A 20,107-nucleotide genomic window follows, 5' to 3' on the forward strand; every position below is an offset into this window, starting at 1 on the left:
CAGCAATTCTGAATCACAAGAAGGTCCTCCTGTTATTGGATAACGCTAAGTTCCAGGTGGCTAGGATGACTCGGTACCATTCTACGCCTTGAATATGAAACACTATTGCATCCGCCATACTCCTCGGACATTGCACCGTCTGCTTATCACCTGTTCCATTCCTTGGACGATCACTTTAGAGGACTCCAGTTCAAATCCCTAGTAGAGGTGCAAAATGCACTTGATACCTTCTTCGCTTCACGGTCCACCAAGTTCTACCGCGATGGAATCCATGGCCTTCCGGAAAATTGGCAGAAGGTCGTCGATGCTGATGAGGGCTATTTGTGATCTTCCAGGTACGTCTTAGGTGATATATCGATGTTGGAAGGTGATGGATAAAGAAGCGACAGAACTTTCTTCGTTACCTTTATAATATACTGTAGTGAGAAAGAGTCTACATTGTATAATGTTATTCTTGATTTATTGATTTTTTTATTGACATATTACTATAAATACATTTGTTTCAGTCACGAGAAATGGGATTTTGAATAATGATCTATGTATCCACCAATTCCATGGTAACTTGTAAATTTTCATTTGGTCCTTCAACAGGACACAATATTATTTGGTAGCCTGAACCAGTTTGTACACCTGCTACCATGCGCACCCACTACGTGGGTGGTCCGGGGTTCCAGCACCCACACAAATAATGTTGTGGGTGCCGCGTACTCACAAGATTTTTGTTTTGATAGAAACAAAATAAAATAAATATTTTTCACTTGTCATTATCAAAAAATAATAAGCAATTAAAACATTGAGATGGAAGGTAAAATTTCTAACCTCTAAAACATAATTTTTTGTTTCAAATATGTTTGTGCAAAGGAACCAACAACACACTTAAGTTAGTCACTTTGTAATTTATGTTCACATCAAAGTCCTTGCAAATTATTTCTTCAATACCATTAAAGTTATTTGGGTTTTTGAAGATTTTTCATTTTAATTTATATGAATGTGGTATTTTCTTTTAGTAACATGAGGATAATATAATTTTCTCTTGCAATCATTGTGCATCATGTAAGTTGTTTCAAGTATACACTTAATGTTACAATTACATAACAATGTTGAGAATATTCATTACAGTAACTTAACCTTGGACCTGGGTTTGAACCCGTTTCTCTTACGTTTAAGTCAGTTATGTTATCGACTAAGCTAGGGCATCCCCAACGTATCCTTATAGTACCGGTATATTTTACTTTATCACAGCGCAGCCCCTTCTGACAGTGTTCATAGGAGATTTTAACTAATAGAAAATCAATTAAAAAATATCGGGACTCCCCAGAAAACATATAACACGACCCGCCATTGATATACACCCACATAAATTTTGGAAACAAGCCGCCGTTGCCTGCTATAGCACCATCTCATCATCTTTCCATTTACATGATTAATGTTTAATCATGACCACCCTAAATCATTCTTCATCAAATACAATATTACCCTCTTTTGCCAGCATTCAGATCTTTAAACTTCCTTGATACTGTACTTGAAACTGTGAGGTATTGAATCTTGAAATTTTGTTTAAGTGCTCTTCTTACATTATAAACTTTGAATTAGACGTTTCTTTTCTTTCTTTCTTTTTCGTTTTGCTTTTTTGTGTTTTACATTCGATCGTATGGTAGGAAAAGGGAAGAGCTTGATTTTTGGGGGAGGAGGGCATTATCCAGATCTTAGAACGTAGAAATTTTGTATCTAGTAGTGCCAGGCAACCCGGATTGAGAAGGAAAGGTTTACAAATCAAAAGAATAGCTTGAACATTTTCTTCGACTTTTACAAGGTCCTTGGAAATTTTGAGCAGAAGAACTAGAAATTGTATAGAATGTTGTTCTCTTTGAACCTTATAGGCCGGGATTTGAGGCGGTTAAGCATGCATGGAAAGTCTAACGCAATTTTATTTCTGATTATTGTTATAGGCACTATAGTGATCGTGAAAACCGATGTCGTCGCCCCCCAGCGTGGTAGACAACTTGGGGGAGGGGGGAATGGGTGGGGCGCACAAAATCGTAGAACTTCACATTGGCGGTCCTAGTATCCCTTCTAATTGTCACAGGGACATGAGCCACACCTCGTTGAAAAGCTTATAGAACACAAATTCCGTCGAGGTGACTTTTGTGCCCCAAGTGCCCAACACGTAAAAGAAGAAGAAGAAAAAGAAAATAAAAGTTAGGAAAAAAACTTATTTTTGTAAAATTTGTGAGACGCTGGCAACATTGTTATTTGTCGTACGCAGGAAAAAAAATAATCTCACATGTACGCCATACATAGGTAACAATCATATAATAAAATGAAGAGCGTAGATACAATAACAAGAAAGATAAAATTTCGGAAGTACCTACTTCCCATGCTCAATCTGTACATATTTTTCGTTGTCAGCCCTAGCGACGCCCCTAATTTTCACAAGGATACAACAGTACATTGTATATTTGTAATTTTGGGCCATAAGATATTCCAAATATGTACTAATCTGGCTGATCTTACTATCAGAAGAAGAGAAAGAAATGTTTTTAAATAATATGATTGTCAATATATATAAAGATATTCAAATGTTCTAATATAATAAGGTTTTGGATAGCAGGTTGTCAGGGGCAACCAGAAATATAATATAAATAAATGGAATCAAATAGGACGGAGTGGTATATTATTTAATGGCTCGAATTTAATATATAAAAGGAACTAGTGGTTTCATCGTTGTATATGGTCCGGGAACCCGAGAGTGGAAAGGAAAAGTCGAACAAGATTGAGCCATATATTAATTGTACTTTTTTTTAGATGAATCATCCGACAACATGTTGGAAGTTTTAAAGGAAATATCACGACAGATCAAGGAACAGGCTCAGGACCAAGCTCGATGTAGCGAGGAGCTATCACGACAGATAAAGGAATAGGCTCAGGACCAAGCTGAACAGTTTGCTAGGGTGGCTCAGGACCAAGCTCGATGTAGCGAGGAGCTATCCCGACAGATCAAGGAACAGGCTCTGGACCAAGCTGAACAGTTTGCTAGGTGAACCAGCAATTGGAAAAGTTGGACCAAAAGGTAAATCAGCAAGGTCAACATTTTGATGAAAGATTAGAACAGTTTCAGCATCATAATGATGGCATTCAACAGCAACTACAACAAATGAACCAGATAATTACAGCCAAACATCTTGATGAAAAAATGGACCATAAGATCATCAGAGAAACCACGGAGAAAGCAAATTTTGAATCTACCTTAGTGGAATTTACGGAGTTTTCACAGAAGCATACTGCCATATTGATTGGATTAGAGTGTCCTAACTTCTTTCCTCAGTCGAATGTTTTTGACTGCTTTGCTGATAATGTGTGTAACGAAGATTCTGGTAGGTATCAGTATGCGAGAAGTTATAATCATCTTCATCACGAGAACGTTATTGATTATCTGTGTTTCCCGTATATCCAACATGATAGTAATCGTGTGGTTCATGTAGCAGGAGATAAGTTGATCCGAATATTCGTGAAATGCAGAAAGAAGACGTGTGTTTTCAACAATGTGTGTATTGAGTGGCCGATTGAGTTGAATCTGTTGAACTGTGCATTTAACGATAAGACTAGAATGATGTTAGTTAACACTCCGATGATGTTTTCACATAATCTGATGCAGTGCATTAGTTTCCATCATCCAAGTGTGATGTTGCAAACTTTTGAAAATCTATCAATGAAGCAATACATTGCTAGCTTGAATCAGACTAACATTAATCGAGACCAACTTCGATGTATTCATGTGCGATTGAAGTGTGATCCCAATGTGCAGGAAGATGTTAAATTCATGTGTACCGGTGATGCAACCGAACCTAATCACAGAAGAAACAAAACCCGTGGTAGGACAAAGTACTGTGAGCATTATGGAAAGAATAGGTACAGATATGTTAAGATTCACGATATCTCGACATCAGTAAAACGAATGAGAACTGAACCTAATTTTACCGGTGATGTAAATAAACCTAATCCTGGTAGTAACAGTGGTAATGATTGTATAACTCAACCTAATCCTAGTGTAGTACGATCACGTACACCTAAGAAGCATGTAAGCATTAGATCTAATTTCGTTCGATGTGGACTTCGTAAAAATCTCATAGATGACGAATATTCTCAACGTAAGAAACGAAGAACTGAAGAAGTAAGTAATGCGCAATATTGTGTTTCTATTTGTGACTTTCAATGTGTCTTGAATGAACTTGTTGGCCACGTAACTTAGACTGGAATTCCGATGTTCGAAAAGATCGTATTCAATGGATTTTGCTTTAACTATCATTATGATTTCTCGGTTTATTGTATTTTACTTTACGTTATTTTATCTTGAGTTCATGTCTATGATCGCAGTTACTCAATTTTTGTCAGCATATGCCTTAATGTTATGTGTATTACTTAATATTTATGTTTCATACTATTTATGTGTTTTTCTTATGATTGCCAAAATGCAATATCAATCACATTATTCATGTTATGATGTTAATAAGATGTTAGTTATTATTTTATGTTCTGATTATTATCGATATTTCAATCTATATTTTGTTTAACTATATCTTATATTCAATCATTTTTGTGTTCAAAGAACAACTATATGAATATCACATACATCTTTTTCAAAACCTTCTTCATGTTGCCCAAATAGATAATGGTTGGATTGTAACAAGCATGTAATGGCCCCGAAAAGGAATCAAATAACTTTGTAAATCAAATCTCGAATATGCCTTATCGTCGTTGAAACGTATAAATAAATGAAGATGATGATAAAGTTTAAAATAAATATGATAATAATATTGTGATAAAATTAAGTATAATATATATGTATAATTATATGAATTGTAATTTTTAAGTATACGAGGTGCATTCGAAAACTCGAATGATTAATATGTATATGTAAACGCTTCAGAATTCTTTTTCTTTTTATGAAGTTAACGACTAAAAGAAAAGTCCGTCGGGCGCCACAATATACAACAGTACACTGTATATTTGTAATTTTGCTCCATAAGATATTCCAAGTATGTACTAGTCTGGCTGATTTTACTATCAGAAGAAGAGAAAGAAATGTTTTAAAATAATATGATTGTCAATATATATAAAGATATTCAAATGTTCTAAAATAATAAGGTTTTGGATAGCAGGTTGTCAGGGGCAACCAGAAATATAATATAAATAAATGGAATCAAATAGGACGGAGTGGTATATTATTTAATGGCTCAAATATAAATCAAAAGGAACCAGTGATTTAATCGTAGTAAAGACATGAGCTATACCTCTTTGGAAAGCATATGGGATACAGATTTCAAGGAGGTAACTTTTGTACTCTCCCTGCGTAAGACAAATATCAGTGTTGCCAGAGATCCACAAACTTAAAATCGTGTTTTCAATTTTTTATTTTCTTTTTCTTCTTCTTTTACAGGTTGGGCATGGGGACAAAAGAGTTCTCTAGTTGGATTCTGTGTTTTATAAGCTTTCCAATGAGGTATTGTTCATGGTCCTGTGACTAACAGGGGCGTCGCTAGGGCTGCCAGACAACGTGTAGGTAAACGGAAAATATACAAGGAGAGTGGAGAGTGGTACTAGCTTCCGAATTTGTATCTCCCTTGCTATTTCACCTACGCCCTTGATTGTTTTCATATAACTGTTCCTAATGTCTGGTGTACAAGTGAGATTTTTTTCCTGCGTACGACAAATAACAGTTTTGCCAGCGTTCCTCAAAATTCAAATATGTGGCTTTCTTTTATAAGAAAATATACACTGGAAAAATGGGCAAATTGAATACCCCCCATTTACCCCTTGTAAGCCCAATGACCAAATACAGGGTATCATGGGGGCTGCGGTTGCTCAGTGGTAGAGCGTTCACCTCTGGTGTATGAGGTCCCTGGTTCAAACCCTGCTTCCGCCAAGTGAACTTTGTGGTGGACAAACACCGTGTGCGTGGATTTTCTCGGAGTTCTCCCGTTTCCTTCCACTTTCTTCATTCCACCATTTCACTCATTTCTCATAATCACCGTCTGCTTTAGCCTATCCGGCATAAACGTGGGACGTAAAACTCAAAGATTTCATTTCAAACAGGATATCACTAGTTAGAATATTGATTTATTTAATTGGTACCAAATTGTTATGCTTGTAGGTAATTTGGGATAAGTATAAAGACATTTTGAGTTTGATATGGATTATATTTTTTTGAAATGCATATTTAGTTGTAAAGCCATTATCATATTGTTAATACATGTAACTGAAATGAAAGTATAGTATTAGTATTACAATAATTTTATTTGTATTTACCTTCATTTGTTGAACATGTGTGTTCCTGATGTTTATCCAGTCAATTTCCAATGTCTGGTAGTTTTGAAAACGAAAACGACAGTGAGATAAAACATGAAGATCAATTAATAAGAACGTATGAAACCTGAAAACTAACCAGAATGAAGCAGACACAAAATTTTTTCTTCATGTGTTTGATTCAGTTAGGAACATAGGAAGTGTAACCCTAATAATTCACAGCCCAGACACTGGTGTGTTTGTGTTAGCCATATCATACTGGCATGATTTGAAAGACGTCGGTTGCCAGAGTGTGTGGTTAGTCGCTGGTGTTGGAGAAAGGAAAAGAGGTTTAGAATGTCATATAGCTTCAGAAGAACTTGAAATAAAATTCTCCTTAAGTTTACCAGCTCTTCATGACTACAGGCTGTGACTCGACGAGCAAAGTAGGAAACAAACAATATGCTTTCAGTTTAGTAAGAAACTCGGATTATGTTTTACATGTGCTACAGTTGTTACAGTAACAAGACCTGAATGATATCTCAACTTCACCAACTAGAGCTTGTCTATTTAAAAATTGTTTAAAAAACGGAAACTCTTGTGATGAAAGTAGATACATTCACTTCTGCAATCCCTATCAGGAATTAATGAGATTGTTTGTTTACTGTTCACCTCCAACTATTTCTGACATGTACTGAGATGCACAGCTCAACTCTACTATTGGAATACCTCCACCATTCCGTTTGCAGAGCCATTAGATTTGGCTAAGTTTTTTTTCTTAGATGACAATAAAACTATACGTCCACTTCTGATGACACAGCCTGCCATACCAGATATCTTAATTCCACCTTGCACATGCAAAACCAACCTGCAAAACACTGTCTTGCAGATGTTTTGTCAGTAAGTCGTCTTGCTGCAGTTATTGTGCTTGTAAAGACAATCGCAAAAATCCTGTGACAAAATATCTCTGCGAATAAGCCAATAGTGACTAAGTAAATTATACCCAAATGCAATAATTAGTATTAGATTTATCTTTAAAATTGGTATGGAAACCTTAGGGCAACAGTTACCATACGTTAAATCTTAAGTGATTCATGTTTAGGTAAGAAAGTGGAAATTTTGAAACTCAATAACAATTCGTTTGTGAAATTAAGAAGTGTTATTAAACAACACGTGAAGATGTGGAAGTTATTTTTCATTGGAAATTGGCTGGATTAACATCAGGTACACAAATATTCAACAAATGAAGGTAAGTGCAAATAAAGTTGTTGTAATGCAAATATTATATTTTTATTTCAGTTACATTTAATAACAATATGATAACGGTTTTTAAAACTAAAGATGGAATTCAAAAAATGTAATCCATAATACCAAACTCAAATTGTCTTTAGACTTATCCCAAAAAAGCTACAAGCATAAAAATTGGTATCAATATAAATAAATGAATAAAAGTATGAGGTAACCAAAGAGGTTCTGTGCTTTTTCATTTACAACATTCAAACATCGATATGTCACGTAAGACGTACCTGAAAGATCAAAAATAGTCCCCATTAGCATTGACGACCTTTTGCCAAAGTTCTGGAAGACCACGGATTCCATCGCCGTAGAACCTATTGGGCCGTGAAACGAAGAAAGTATTAAGTGAATTTTACACCTCTAATAGGGATTTGGACTCTAGCCCTCTCAGGTGATTGTCCAGGGAAAGGAACAGGTGATAATCGAACGGTACAACGTCCGGTGAGTATGGAGGTTGCAATAGTGTTTTCCATCCAGGGCGCAGAATGGTGTCTCGGATCATCCTAGCCACGTGCGGCTTATCGATGTCTTGTAACAGGAGGAAACCTTTGTGATTCAGAAGTGCTGGCTCCAGAGTTTTGAGTTTCTCCTGAACACTGCTCAACTGCTGATAGTATACAGTTGCATTGATGCTCGGACCAGCTGGTAGCAGTTTCCGAAGCACGATGCCGCGAGTAGTCCACCAAACACACAGGAGGATTTTATTTTTGTGCAATGCTGGTGTCAACTGTTTTGGAATCGGTTCATATAATGCTAACCAATGATGACGACGCCGTAAAGCTTCGTACAGGACCCACTTCTCCTCACATGTCAACAAATGGCTACTTCCACAGACGAGAGAGCAAACAAACACAGGTGTCTGCTCGCGTTGCCTTCTGTCCCGGAATCAAATCATGTTGGACCCATCGACCCAAGTTATAGTGCTTCCAATGTAGATGGAGGTGGTGCCGAATGGTTTCTGTACTCACACTGAATTGTAGCCCGTATTCCACATATGTCTGGCCACTGTACGCCTCAATCGCTGCACGAAGATCTTCATTTTGTACATGTGTTGATCTTCCGGCACGTGTTGATCTTCGAGTGTTTCGTCACCGTCCTTAAATTTGTAAACCACCGCTGCACTGTCCGCGTAGTCGCGACACCCTCACCAGAGACCTGGCACAAATTCCGCTCCGCTGCAGCGGCGTTTGACCCCAGTTGAGCTCTACAGCATGCACGCCCTTATGACGCTCTGTGGAAGTCCCATGTTCACTCTGTCCTTAAACAAGTTCACGATGTAACTGAACTGACACAATCACGTAGTATGTTGGGTATACCCATAATAAAACTGACCTTTGCCTTATCTCCATTAGCTTCAAGTCATAGTGTTTGGTCCAATGTAACACAAGCATTCACAACAAGCAACAGAACTTTCTTGGTGACCTTTATTCTAACTAGTGATAGCCTATATTTGGTCATTTGGCATAAGAGCAGTTAATGGGGGTATTGAATTTGCCCATTTCTCCAGTGTATATTTCGCCTTTGGCGCGGGAGACCCGGGTTCGATTTCCGGCGGGAGCTCATGTGGTTCGGATTCCACGTTAATCAGTAGGTCCACGTCTCACATAGCCACGCTGCTGAAAGGGACGCTAAACTAACATCAACTCAACTCAACTCCAGTGCATATTTTTATATTTTCTTATAAAAGAAAGCCACATAATTCAACTTTGAGGAACGCTGGCAAAACTGTTATTAGTTGTACGCAGGAAAAAAATCTCACATGTACACCAGGCATTAGGAACAGTCATATGAAAACAATCAAGGGCGTAGATTCAATAGCAAGGATATAAATATTCGGAAGCCCATACTATTCTTCATTCCCCTTGTATATTTGTCGTCTACCTTCACGTCTGGCAGCCCTAGCGACGCCCCTATTAGTCACAAGACCATGAAAAATACCTCGTTGGAAAGCTTATAGGACACAGATTTCAACTAGGTAAATTTTGTGTCCCTATGTTTAACTTGTAAAAGAAGAAGAAATAGAAAATTTTAAAAATTGAAAAACAATTTTAGGTTTGTGGAGATCTGGCTACACTGATATTTGTCTTACTTAGAGGGGAGCACAAAAGTTATCTCACTGAAATCTGTATCCCATATGCTTTCTAAAGAGGTATAGTTCATGTCCCTGTGACAATTAGGAGCGTCGCTATGGCTGCCAACGTGACAACAGTCCATCGAAAAATATGAACAGAGTGACCATCTGAAGTAGGTACTTCCGGAATTTTATCTCTCTTGTTATTGTATCTACGCCCTTCATTTTATTATATGATTGTTACCTATGTATGGCGTACATGTGAGATTATTTTTTCCTGCGTACGACAAATAACAATGTTGCCAGCGTCTCACAAATTTTACAAAAAATAGTTTTTCTTCCTATTTTTTTATTTTCTTCTTCTTCTTCTTTTACGTGTTGGGCACTTGGGACTCAAAAGTTACCCCGACGGAATTTGTGTTCTATGAGCTTTCCAACGAGGTATGTCTCATGTCCCTGTGACAATTAGAAGGGATACTAGGACCGCCAACGTGAAGATCTACGATTTTCTGCGTCCCACCATTTTCCCCCTCCCCCAAATTGTCTACCACGCTGGGGGGCGACGACATCGGTTTTCACGATCGCTATAGTGCCTATAACAATAATCAGAAATAAAATTGCGTTAGGCTTTCCATGTATGCTCAACCCCCCTCAGATCCTGGACTATTACGTTGAGTGTAATTTGTTGTAGTACGAAATAGTACTCCTATAGGAAAGAAGGGGCCTTAAAACTTTCTTTCAACTTACACCAGATCTTTGGACCCTTGGGTATAGAAGTTAAAGTTTTGTAGAAATGTGCTTATTGAATCCTAGGCTGAGAATATGATGACCTTTTTCAAAAGCGGACTTGCTTTTGTCTTACTGTTCACCAGATCTCCTAAATGGATAAGCGTAAATAAATATTTTTGCTAAAAATGTTTTCCTCAGACTCTAAACTACGGATAAGATAGAAAGTTCTGATGTTCCAGGTAATAGAGGGCAGAAAAAGGGTTTGAAACTATTCTTGGTCTACGAAATTGAAATGTTCTAAGACGGAGATTTGAATAATTCTACTTCGAGACGTACATTATTATTATGAATTTCTTTTGAAACGTTAAGCATAGTCATGAAATTTAGATACTACCTAGGTATTTATTTTGACACATACAATATCAATATCTCATACAAGAAGAAAATTCGTATAATTATCGAACTGTGGAAAGAGTTAAGGTTGATTTCCAGAAAAATTTGGTTTGAGTGATATAAAGGACTCCGCTCAGAGCTCATGGAAATCCGGTTTCCGTTGCTTGACTAGTATTGCAGTATGTTGTGTATTTTGGTCTCCTGATGAAAAGTCTTATGGGCACGAAGCCCTAAAACCCCACGTTTTTTAGATATCCGCTGATTATTATCGTCACTTAAAGGCATACGCTCCATCGTAAACTGAAATTAATAATTAGATCGACAATTTATCTATGCAGTATGATCGAGTCTCACTAGGGTACACAAAGCTGATAGGGTAGCAAATTCCGAATCCGAGGTCGATTGCCCTCTATCACGTCAGGTTCAAGGTCATTTGAATGTCAAATCAAGAGGGTAGATTGCGAAAAATCTTAACAAAAAGTACATTTTTTTGAGTCGGTTGATTCGATTATGTCATTTTCTTGACCCAACAAGTTCATTGTAGGATCATTTCAAGGCCAAACTTGAAAAACCATCGGAAAAATCTTTTAAAAATTCATATATAGGTTTGTAAGGTAGCTGATTCCGAATTAGGGGTCGGTGTTAATCGAATTCACCATTAATATTGCGCATTTAGTTTCCAGTCAGTCATTTGCAGTGTATTCTTCACCAATAAAGATTTGTTCTGCATCTCACATCACATCATTCTTGAACTTCAACCTCCAGTATTTCGCCTTCATTTCCGTCGTTGTTCGCATTGCGATTACCAGCATCTTGTATGTATACCAGTAGAGCTTGATTAGGGTATTTGATTTGTTTTTGATGTCGAGCCCATTCTAAATCTATAGGACACTGACTGCAAGTGCACAACAACCCAATATCCTAGCAAGTGCAATATTACCCTAATATCGGACCATTTTCTACATGTAGGGCAGGTAATTCATCATCATTCACTGCAAAGCGTATCCAAAGCTGATATCGATTAGAGTTTCTAAATCTTGAAAACATTCTAAAACGAAAGAATCCTGAAATTGAAAATTATCAGTGCTTTCGTGGTCTAAATAGCCTTGTATACACGGAGGTACTAGTTCAGTCTACATGTCAGCACTCAACGTAGTTCGATTAAGAAACTCAAAATCAAATTGAGGGAGTTCTGGGATATCTACTTAAGTGATTTCTTGCCACATAGTATTTCGCCTCACCAAATTCTCTATCTCTCCTCTAGCCTGCATAACATTAACATCATCGATACAATCTTGAATTTGCTATGCCATTTGTACAGTCTTATCCAGCATCAATAAACGACCAACACATTTATTTATTAGGGCGTCGACAATCAAATAAAATTCCTTCAAATGTTAAGCATGTGCTCTTGAGATAATCCCATCCAGTAAGAGATAATTTTTAAAATAGCCATTTCGAGCTTCGACGGCCCACCATTGCGCTGTAAATCTGCGAGTGAAGTTTGCCAAGTGCACAGGAAGTTGCCGCTGATTTGATGCACGCAAAGTTGTATTTGTACAAGGTATTTTTCGTTCTCGAGGAACGGCACCACATCACGATATCTGCGGTCAACAAGGAAAATGTCTCCTTTCTGAAACCATTCGTTAATTTGATTGATACCTCAAATTCATGTATAAGTATTGATGCATCATTAATTTGTGAATCAGCAAAATACGGACCATGAATGTCTAAAATATAATCATCTGGTGCTACTACCAGCCCTGCTTTAACGAGATGACAGGTTTTATGAACAGAGTATGATTGACCCAATGCTCTTTCTTTTAGATTTTTCCGACAATTTTTCAAGTTTGATCTTGAAATGACCCATGAATGTTCTAGGCATAACCTAGTTGGGTCAAGAAAATGACATAATCGGATTCAGCGACTCAAAAAATTATTTATGTACTTTATGTTCAGATTTTTGCAACCTACCCTCTCCATTTGACCTTTAAATGACCTTGAACCTGACATAATAGACGTTAAGTGACCTTGGATTCGGAATCAGCTACCCCATCAGCCTAGTATACCTTAGTGAGACTCGTTTATACTGCATAGATAAAATGTCGACCTAATTATTATTTTCAGTTTACGAGGGAGCTTATGCCTTTAAGTGACGATAATTATCAGCAGATATCTCAAAAACGTGGAGTTTTAGGGATTTGTGCCCATTAACACTTTTCATCAGAGAACCAAAATACACAATATACTGCAATACTAGCCAATTTAACGGAAACTGGAGTTCCATAAGCTCTGCGCGGGGTTCTTTCAAGGAACAATTAATTTTCACGAAATGGAAAAAAGACTTCCGATCTCTTGTGCAGGGAATCGAGTTTACAACACAACTTTGACAAGATAGCTGCCATATATATATGTGTGTGTGTGTATTTGACGAAAATTGAGTATGAATTTGCGTAACAATTTCAACGAATTTTTTCATAGAATTCATTATTTTCGAAAAATGATATTTCACTCGGTCTTGATGCGTAAAAAGTTATTAGGATCAATTTAGAAGCATGATTTCAGCAAAATCAAACTTTCATTGAGAAGTATTTGAAGCCACTTTACACAGGGTCTATATTTTCCAGTATTTAAGAATGCTATTTAATGGTCTATGTTATAAGTATAATCAGGACGCAAAATTTCTGGTCGCCAGATCGCCAATGTCGACTAGAAATTTAGAGCTGGCGACCAGTATTCAGTAGAAATGGTTTCTGCGTAAACACACAGGGCTTTGAAGTTTTTGTTTCACATGAAAATAATTGTGACTGAGTGAAAAAATAATTGTCACTGATCTGAATTGTCTAATTCAAAATTGATTATCCTGAACCTAATTGTCTGGTTTTCAAATTTTATGCCCTGATGTAATCTCTTACTTTATCAAACCAAAGGATGGGTAGGGGCGACCTCTCATAATTTGTACGTGAAAGATAATGGCGACCATCATTTTCGGATTGGCGAGTGCGTCTGACTGAAATTTTGCGCCCAGTACTAAATGAATTTTAAATATCACTTATGGCTTCAGTATATGCAGCTAGTCTAGAACTAATAGCGTACTGGAGACGACACGGAGAGTGCTTATTCAATTATATAATAGATACGAACTAAGAGTGTATGCCTTTTGTGCGAAATGTACCTAACATGGAAAGAACAAGTAAATTGACTTAAGATTTTGAAACTAATATGTATAATATATTGAAAAATTGATAATAATAATAAGGAATCAGATTTTCATCGAAATAATTACAAGAGCTACTCGCAACTAAAATATTTACGTTCTTACGTGTGATGCTGTTCTCTCGGACTTAATCGCTGGTTACAATGTTTTTAAGAAGCTACTTTAAAAGATTTAAACTGCAAATGAATCAAAACTATACAGCAATGCAGTTTAGACACTTTTCAATGTACTTAAATAAATGTTACGAATCACAATCTATTTACTTTCATTATAAATACTTACAAAACTTACTTACCATGTATTTGCTCAGAACCTCCAGACATAATGTGTTTTTCAGCCAAGGGTTTTAGTTTGCTAAAATCTGAAACAAGATATAGTTACCTTCCATTAATACAACTCATAATATATTTGCGTTATACAGGGTAGTAAAGAGAAGTTTACAGACTGACCGGCTATTAGGGTTACAAGGTTTAAGAGCTACTTTCACAGACTTTATACTTGCAGACTAGACAATGCATAAATATGAGAAATTTCATAGAGCCACTGTCAAATTTCATTTCTATTCTCATCTTTCTATTGATATCGAAAGTGATAAATTTAAGCGCTCCAGTTCTCAATATTGTATTATAATACAGCAAAACTAAATAGCGATATTAAGAAATGGGATTGAGCATTCCAAAAACAACCTCTATCTCCGCTCGTACACTTCTATTGAACCCAGAGATTTTAAACATTTTTCTATACAACACAAGCGCTAAGAGATAATTCGACTTGCATTTTACATATTGACTAGAAGTCCCTGGAAAAAAAATTTCTCTATGGAGACCACAAATGGTATATCTATTATACTTACTTTAGTGTTGTATTCTCATATCTGGAAGTCCATTTTCATACTTCAGAAAAACGTACCGTTACGGGACAGGGGGAAGATACCCAAAAATTTAAAACCGATTAATTATAGAACATATTCTACACATAACGGCAAAGTAATCATAATTTAATCAGAATCACAACCTAAGTAATGTATGATTGAAAACAAATTAAGACAGAACCCACTTCCCTTAAGGTTCTATGGTAGATAACATTATGAACATAAAATACTATTCATTAATATCCTTGGAAACCTTTATTCATATCAATAAGAGAAAACATGTGCATATAATTTTTTAATAATTAAGGTCTATTAAGAATATTTTAAAATTATACGTCTATATGAGGTATCAGAATTCGTATACTTATCTTATTAAATAGCATAATGTATTATTTACATAGTTTACACTCTTTTGAGATTCTCAACTAGAGCATCTGATGTGTAGAGAAAAGGAAGTCTAATCCGAACAGGAGCGCAATTCGGATATCCTGAGGTTTTTTTTATCAGTTTCATGGCGAAGAAAATACGGAGCGCAATGCGCATTTGCGACCATACCTGCTTCCACGTTCAGTGTAGAGTTGAAAGGCAAAGTGACGCAGCAATGCGGAATAGAAAAGGAAATTCATGGTAAGTACTACCATACAATTTGCCACTTCTAATTTTGGAACAGCCTTTCTTAAGGTAATTTTAGCCCACAATTCAATTTTACGAATTCCTCTTGGGTGTCAGTAAACGGTTATATGTGCTAGTTACTTACATCAAAGTTGGAGCTCAGTTAATCGCCGTTTATGGTTATAAATCCAATTTACGGTGCTCGATTGGGGTGAAACAGAACACTAAATGTGAGGTGATTCTGCACATCGATCTTTATATGGAGCTATTTCAGTCATTTTTATATGAAATAAGTGAGATAACAATAAAGAATAGTTTATATGTGTTTGTAGAGGGTACATACTCTGGCCCGTGCTGGGACAGCGGGACACCGGAACATGTCCCGGTGCGCCCTCCGAAACATCACATTATATGTAAAGGTACAGTTTTTAATAATAAATTCTTACAGTTATTATTGGTAAAGAACCCATGATAAGTACAGTGCGATCTTTACATAAGACGCCCTTGCGAAAACACATCAAAGATAAACGGTTTAATTTATTCTTCTGTATGGCACAGTTCTGTACAATGAATACATATTGTTACTGTTGATAAAGAACCCGTGAAGGATACAGTGCGCCCTTTGCAAAGGCGCCCTTGAGAACCCCCATCAAAGATAAACGGTTTTATTCTCCTACATATGGCACAGTTCTGTACAATGAATGCATACTGTTGGTAAAGAACCGGTGAAGAATGGAGTGCGTCCTTTACGTAAAGCGCTCTCCTCATGTGATTATCCCTGTGTGTTTTAGAGCAGTATTGGAATAATCTATGTCTATTGTATTTCTAAAATATAGGTATAATGATTTATTAGTATACATTAGGTTCATTTTGTTTGACAAAAAATTATTACTAGAACTAAAAAAGTGTTTCTCTAATAAAGAAGTTTTCACAGTTTAGCTATTTGCGTTATTAAACAAACTTTGGGTTTTAATACATAAAATGGCGCCAGTATGTATACAGGGTGTAACTTAACATAAACTTCAGTGGGTGACTGCTAACACGGATATAAAACGAAAAGTATACACCAACCTGGGTGTAAAAATGCCTCCTTTTGGCGCCTTGATCACACGAAATGTTTTTTGGAAAAGTGTAAGAACAGCCATAACGCAAGAATAAAATATCGAATCGAAGTCGGGTAAAAGAAAATGTCCATTATTTTTAGTCGTAGATCTCATTAGTGTACAATCTGATATAGTGCAGTGGCGACGCAAGAATGCCTCCCAAAGAAGTTGGAGTATTCCTTCGACTATTTTATGAAACGTTGAATGAGAGCAATGAACAACAATCAAGTACAAAATTTCAACAATCAAAAGTAATAGTACATAATCAAATTAGAACACTTAGAATACGAAAGAAAGAGAGATACACATGAGCAATTGATCTATTTCGTCTCAGCACGGAATAAACTCCAGGGAGAATAATATAAACGGAAAGAAGTCTTTAACGTATCACAGTTATATCTTCTAGGCTATTGATAACGGATGATAAATGAACGGCTTTCTGTCCAAGTTACGAGTGTGTGAAAATGGAAAAAATAACTTTGACCCAGATTAGGTTTAAAATGACTGTGCATAGGACAGTCGGGTAGCATGTAAAAAAAACATAACGGGTAATATTCAAAAATGCAAAAATCATATGTGATCAACGAGTGTACAAGGGACTCTCAGGGTACATATTGGACGAAAGTAAGCTGCATTAAAGGATTGCCTCCTCGTAATATGCAATTCCCTGAAATATATTTCTGTGCACAGAAGCAACAAAAATGGACGAAATACGAGATGTTTTACACGTTGCATAACGAAACAAAGAAATTCGCTGAACAGTATACTTAATTTATCCGTTAGGTAAATTTTCTTCCACAGATACTTTTGAGGGGCTTTTCACTTCTCTTGGAGTTGGGAAAATGCCCCTTAATGATGAGCTATGACAAACTACATTCCTATTGTGAATATACCAAAAAAGTGTCATAGTGTAGCCCACTTATATTTTGATTTTGTCACTGGTGGGACATTTTTTAAGATGAAAATTGTTTCTAGAAGAAAACACATGCAACAAACAATGGAAAATATTTTTTCGACGTTCTCTATGTACTTTGGAGCTGGATAAAATATCTACACGGAGGAAAGAGAATGTGGGCACTTTTGCTTAGACGTAGCAGCACTTACGGAATTATCGTCCCTTGTGTGCCACTTGCAACTGGCTCGCGGAAGGCTGTATTGCAGTTTTGACATGGAATGTCAGAAATTATCATGGCTGTGTTATAGTAGACATCTGACGTAACTTGTGAGTGATATACAGAGTCCGATGCTCTGATGTTACGTGTGGAATTGCTATATTACAGAATAGAAAGTATTGCATACAAGGGTAAAGTGTTGTGTCCAGGCAAGGCTGTAGTCGAAGGTACGCGGCGGTACACGCCATATACCCTCTGCTTAATCTTAATCATTAGAGTGTACTTCCTGCTTTAAAGCGTAATGTACTTTCTGCTTTTGTTTCGTTTATACACTCTGTAAAGAAAAAATAGCGACACCTCAATTCTGAAACTAACTTACACAGAAAACCATAGTTGCAGCCCGTTAGAAGAGGAATAGAAGGAAATGAAGAGTGGGATAGTTCATTTGCGTGTTCTGTGACACCTGTGGTGTAGGACATCGCTTGTCAATTGTTTGTGTATCAGTAGTATTTTCGATAGATGGCACTGAGTGCGTCTCGTAAATTATTGTAGTAAGAATTCTGCATTGCATTTGTGATGTGTAGGCTGAGGTAAATAGCATTTTATGATTGTTCTTTGCTTTCACATTGTTTGGACAGTGTGTCAAGTGGCAAAATTTTTGTTGTGCAATGTTGTTTGTGTGTGATATTGTTGCTACATGTGGACTGTAAACAAATAAGATGGGTAAGAAATGTGAGTTGTGGCAAATCTCTAAAGGAATAGATGGAATTCTGAAAATCCATCATTCTACGGCAGGAAGAGTAATTCACAAGTGGAAACAGCATAACAAATCGTCCCTTCGTCAACAGTGTGAAGAAAAAAGAAAGCGTCACCCAGAGCAGATTGCTAAATGAAATCTATAGCACCGCAGATTTAATGAGTGATTTCCCCAAAAATCGCTTTTGTAGTTTGACATGATCTTGGAACTGCAGTCACTTGTACAACTGTATTGTCTTGACTGTATGAAGAGGATATTACAAAGAAAAAAACCGCGTAGAAAGTCGAAACTGACAAAACACAGATGACTTCAACATGTAGTTTTGTGAGTCGATATGCAACTTGGACTTATGACAACTGAAAGCATGTCGTTTTCTTTATTGAAAAGAAGTTTAGAATAGTGGGAAACGATAGTGGTGTGAAGTTGTGGATACGAACAAGCAAGGAACTTGACAAGGATTTTGTTTAAGAGATTAATATATTCAGTTACTGAGTGATGATATGGGCATGGTTCACCGTTAAAGACGTCAGAACGACCAATATATGTGAAGGATCGTTTGATGCACGAAAATATCTTCAAATTCTGGTACGTAAAGTTCTTACAACAGCTAAAGATGACTTTTCTGAAGAAAATATGGACTACTTCCTTTCCCAGGACAATAATGCTTCATGTCACCGAGCCAAAATTGTTAATACGTGGTTCAAGAATATGACTATTTAGAGACTCGTGTTGTCTACAAACTCACCCGACATGAATCCAGTTGAAAATTTGTGGATCTATATGAGTAGAAATTTCAATAGACGCCTATCTCAAATAGAATGGAATTCAAGGAACAGATAATCCGGGTGTTATTCCGTGATATCGAGGTTGCATTTTGCAATAGCTTTGGTACCAATGCGGGAAGCCCATGGTGCACATACAAAATACTAGTTTGGTGTATCGTACTTCTCGATGTTTGCACACAATATGTCTTACCCTAAAGAAATTCCATTTCTTGTTTTCTGCTATTGTTGTTAATCTTTTTCAGTTTTATGAAATACTCTTCCTACAAACGATTTTGCTCAAAACACACATAGCTACTTATATATGCATATAAATTCACTAAATTCATGTCAAAAGCCTGAAACTCTGGCGCAAGTATTAAGAATGAACTGCTCATTAGGAATATGCCTTGTAATATTATCAGGAATTCATGTAAAAATTCATATTGATTAAAGTATGTTGAGAAAACCATATTAGAGCAAGTGTCGCTATTTTTTCTTTACAGAGTGTATTTATTTAAATGGGTAATTATTGCAATGATAACCTGGCATCGGGATCGCCCCATCGCCCAGATTTTCGGAACTACAGGCAGTCACTGCAAGCCACTGGTCTTCCAGATTCGGGGTTGTGCCGGGGCGATCACCCGCCATTTAAAACCTACCATCGAGCACAGTGGAGTGCTTTTTTAATGCCAACCTTGCTATTGCATGTTTATGATAAATGAATTTGTGGTTTTAAGACGTCCGGACCCAGAGTCTTGGGACGGAGGAGTGAAGTGCACTTCCACTCAGCAGGAGTGGATGGAATGATGCCGTGAATGGTTGATGGGAGTCTTGAGAATTGGTGTTTTAAGTAGGAAGTGTCATCAAGAAAATAGCATAAAATGCTTTAAGACAATAAAA

General features: G+C 36.7%; 1 protein-coding gene across 1 annotated transcript in view; it reads right to left on the minus strand.

Annotated features, from left to right (window-relative positions):
• Nucleotides 1-20,107, minus strand: part of LOC145681917 (uncharacterized) — a 141,136-nt gene that overhangs the window by 46,908 nt on the left and 74,121 nt on the right. The window contains exon 4 of the mRNA XM_081753519.1: nucleotides 14,284-14,349. Within this exon, the coding sequence (XP_081609645.1) occupies nucleotides 14,284-14,311 (28 nt within the window). The 5' untranslated portion in view covers nucleotides 14,312-14,349. The remainder of the gene's footprint in view (nucleotides 1-14,283; nucleotides 14,350-20,107) is intronic.

Source organism: Thermobia domestica, chromosome 3 (genome assembly GCF_964235325.1).
Source record: "Thermobia domestica chromosome 3, izTheDome1.hap1.1, whole genome shotgun sequence".
NCBI classification, from domain to species: domain Eukaryota; kingdom Metazoa; phylum Arthropoda; class Insecta; order Zygentoma; family Lepismatidae; genus Thermobia; species Thermobia domestica.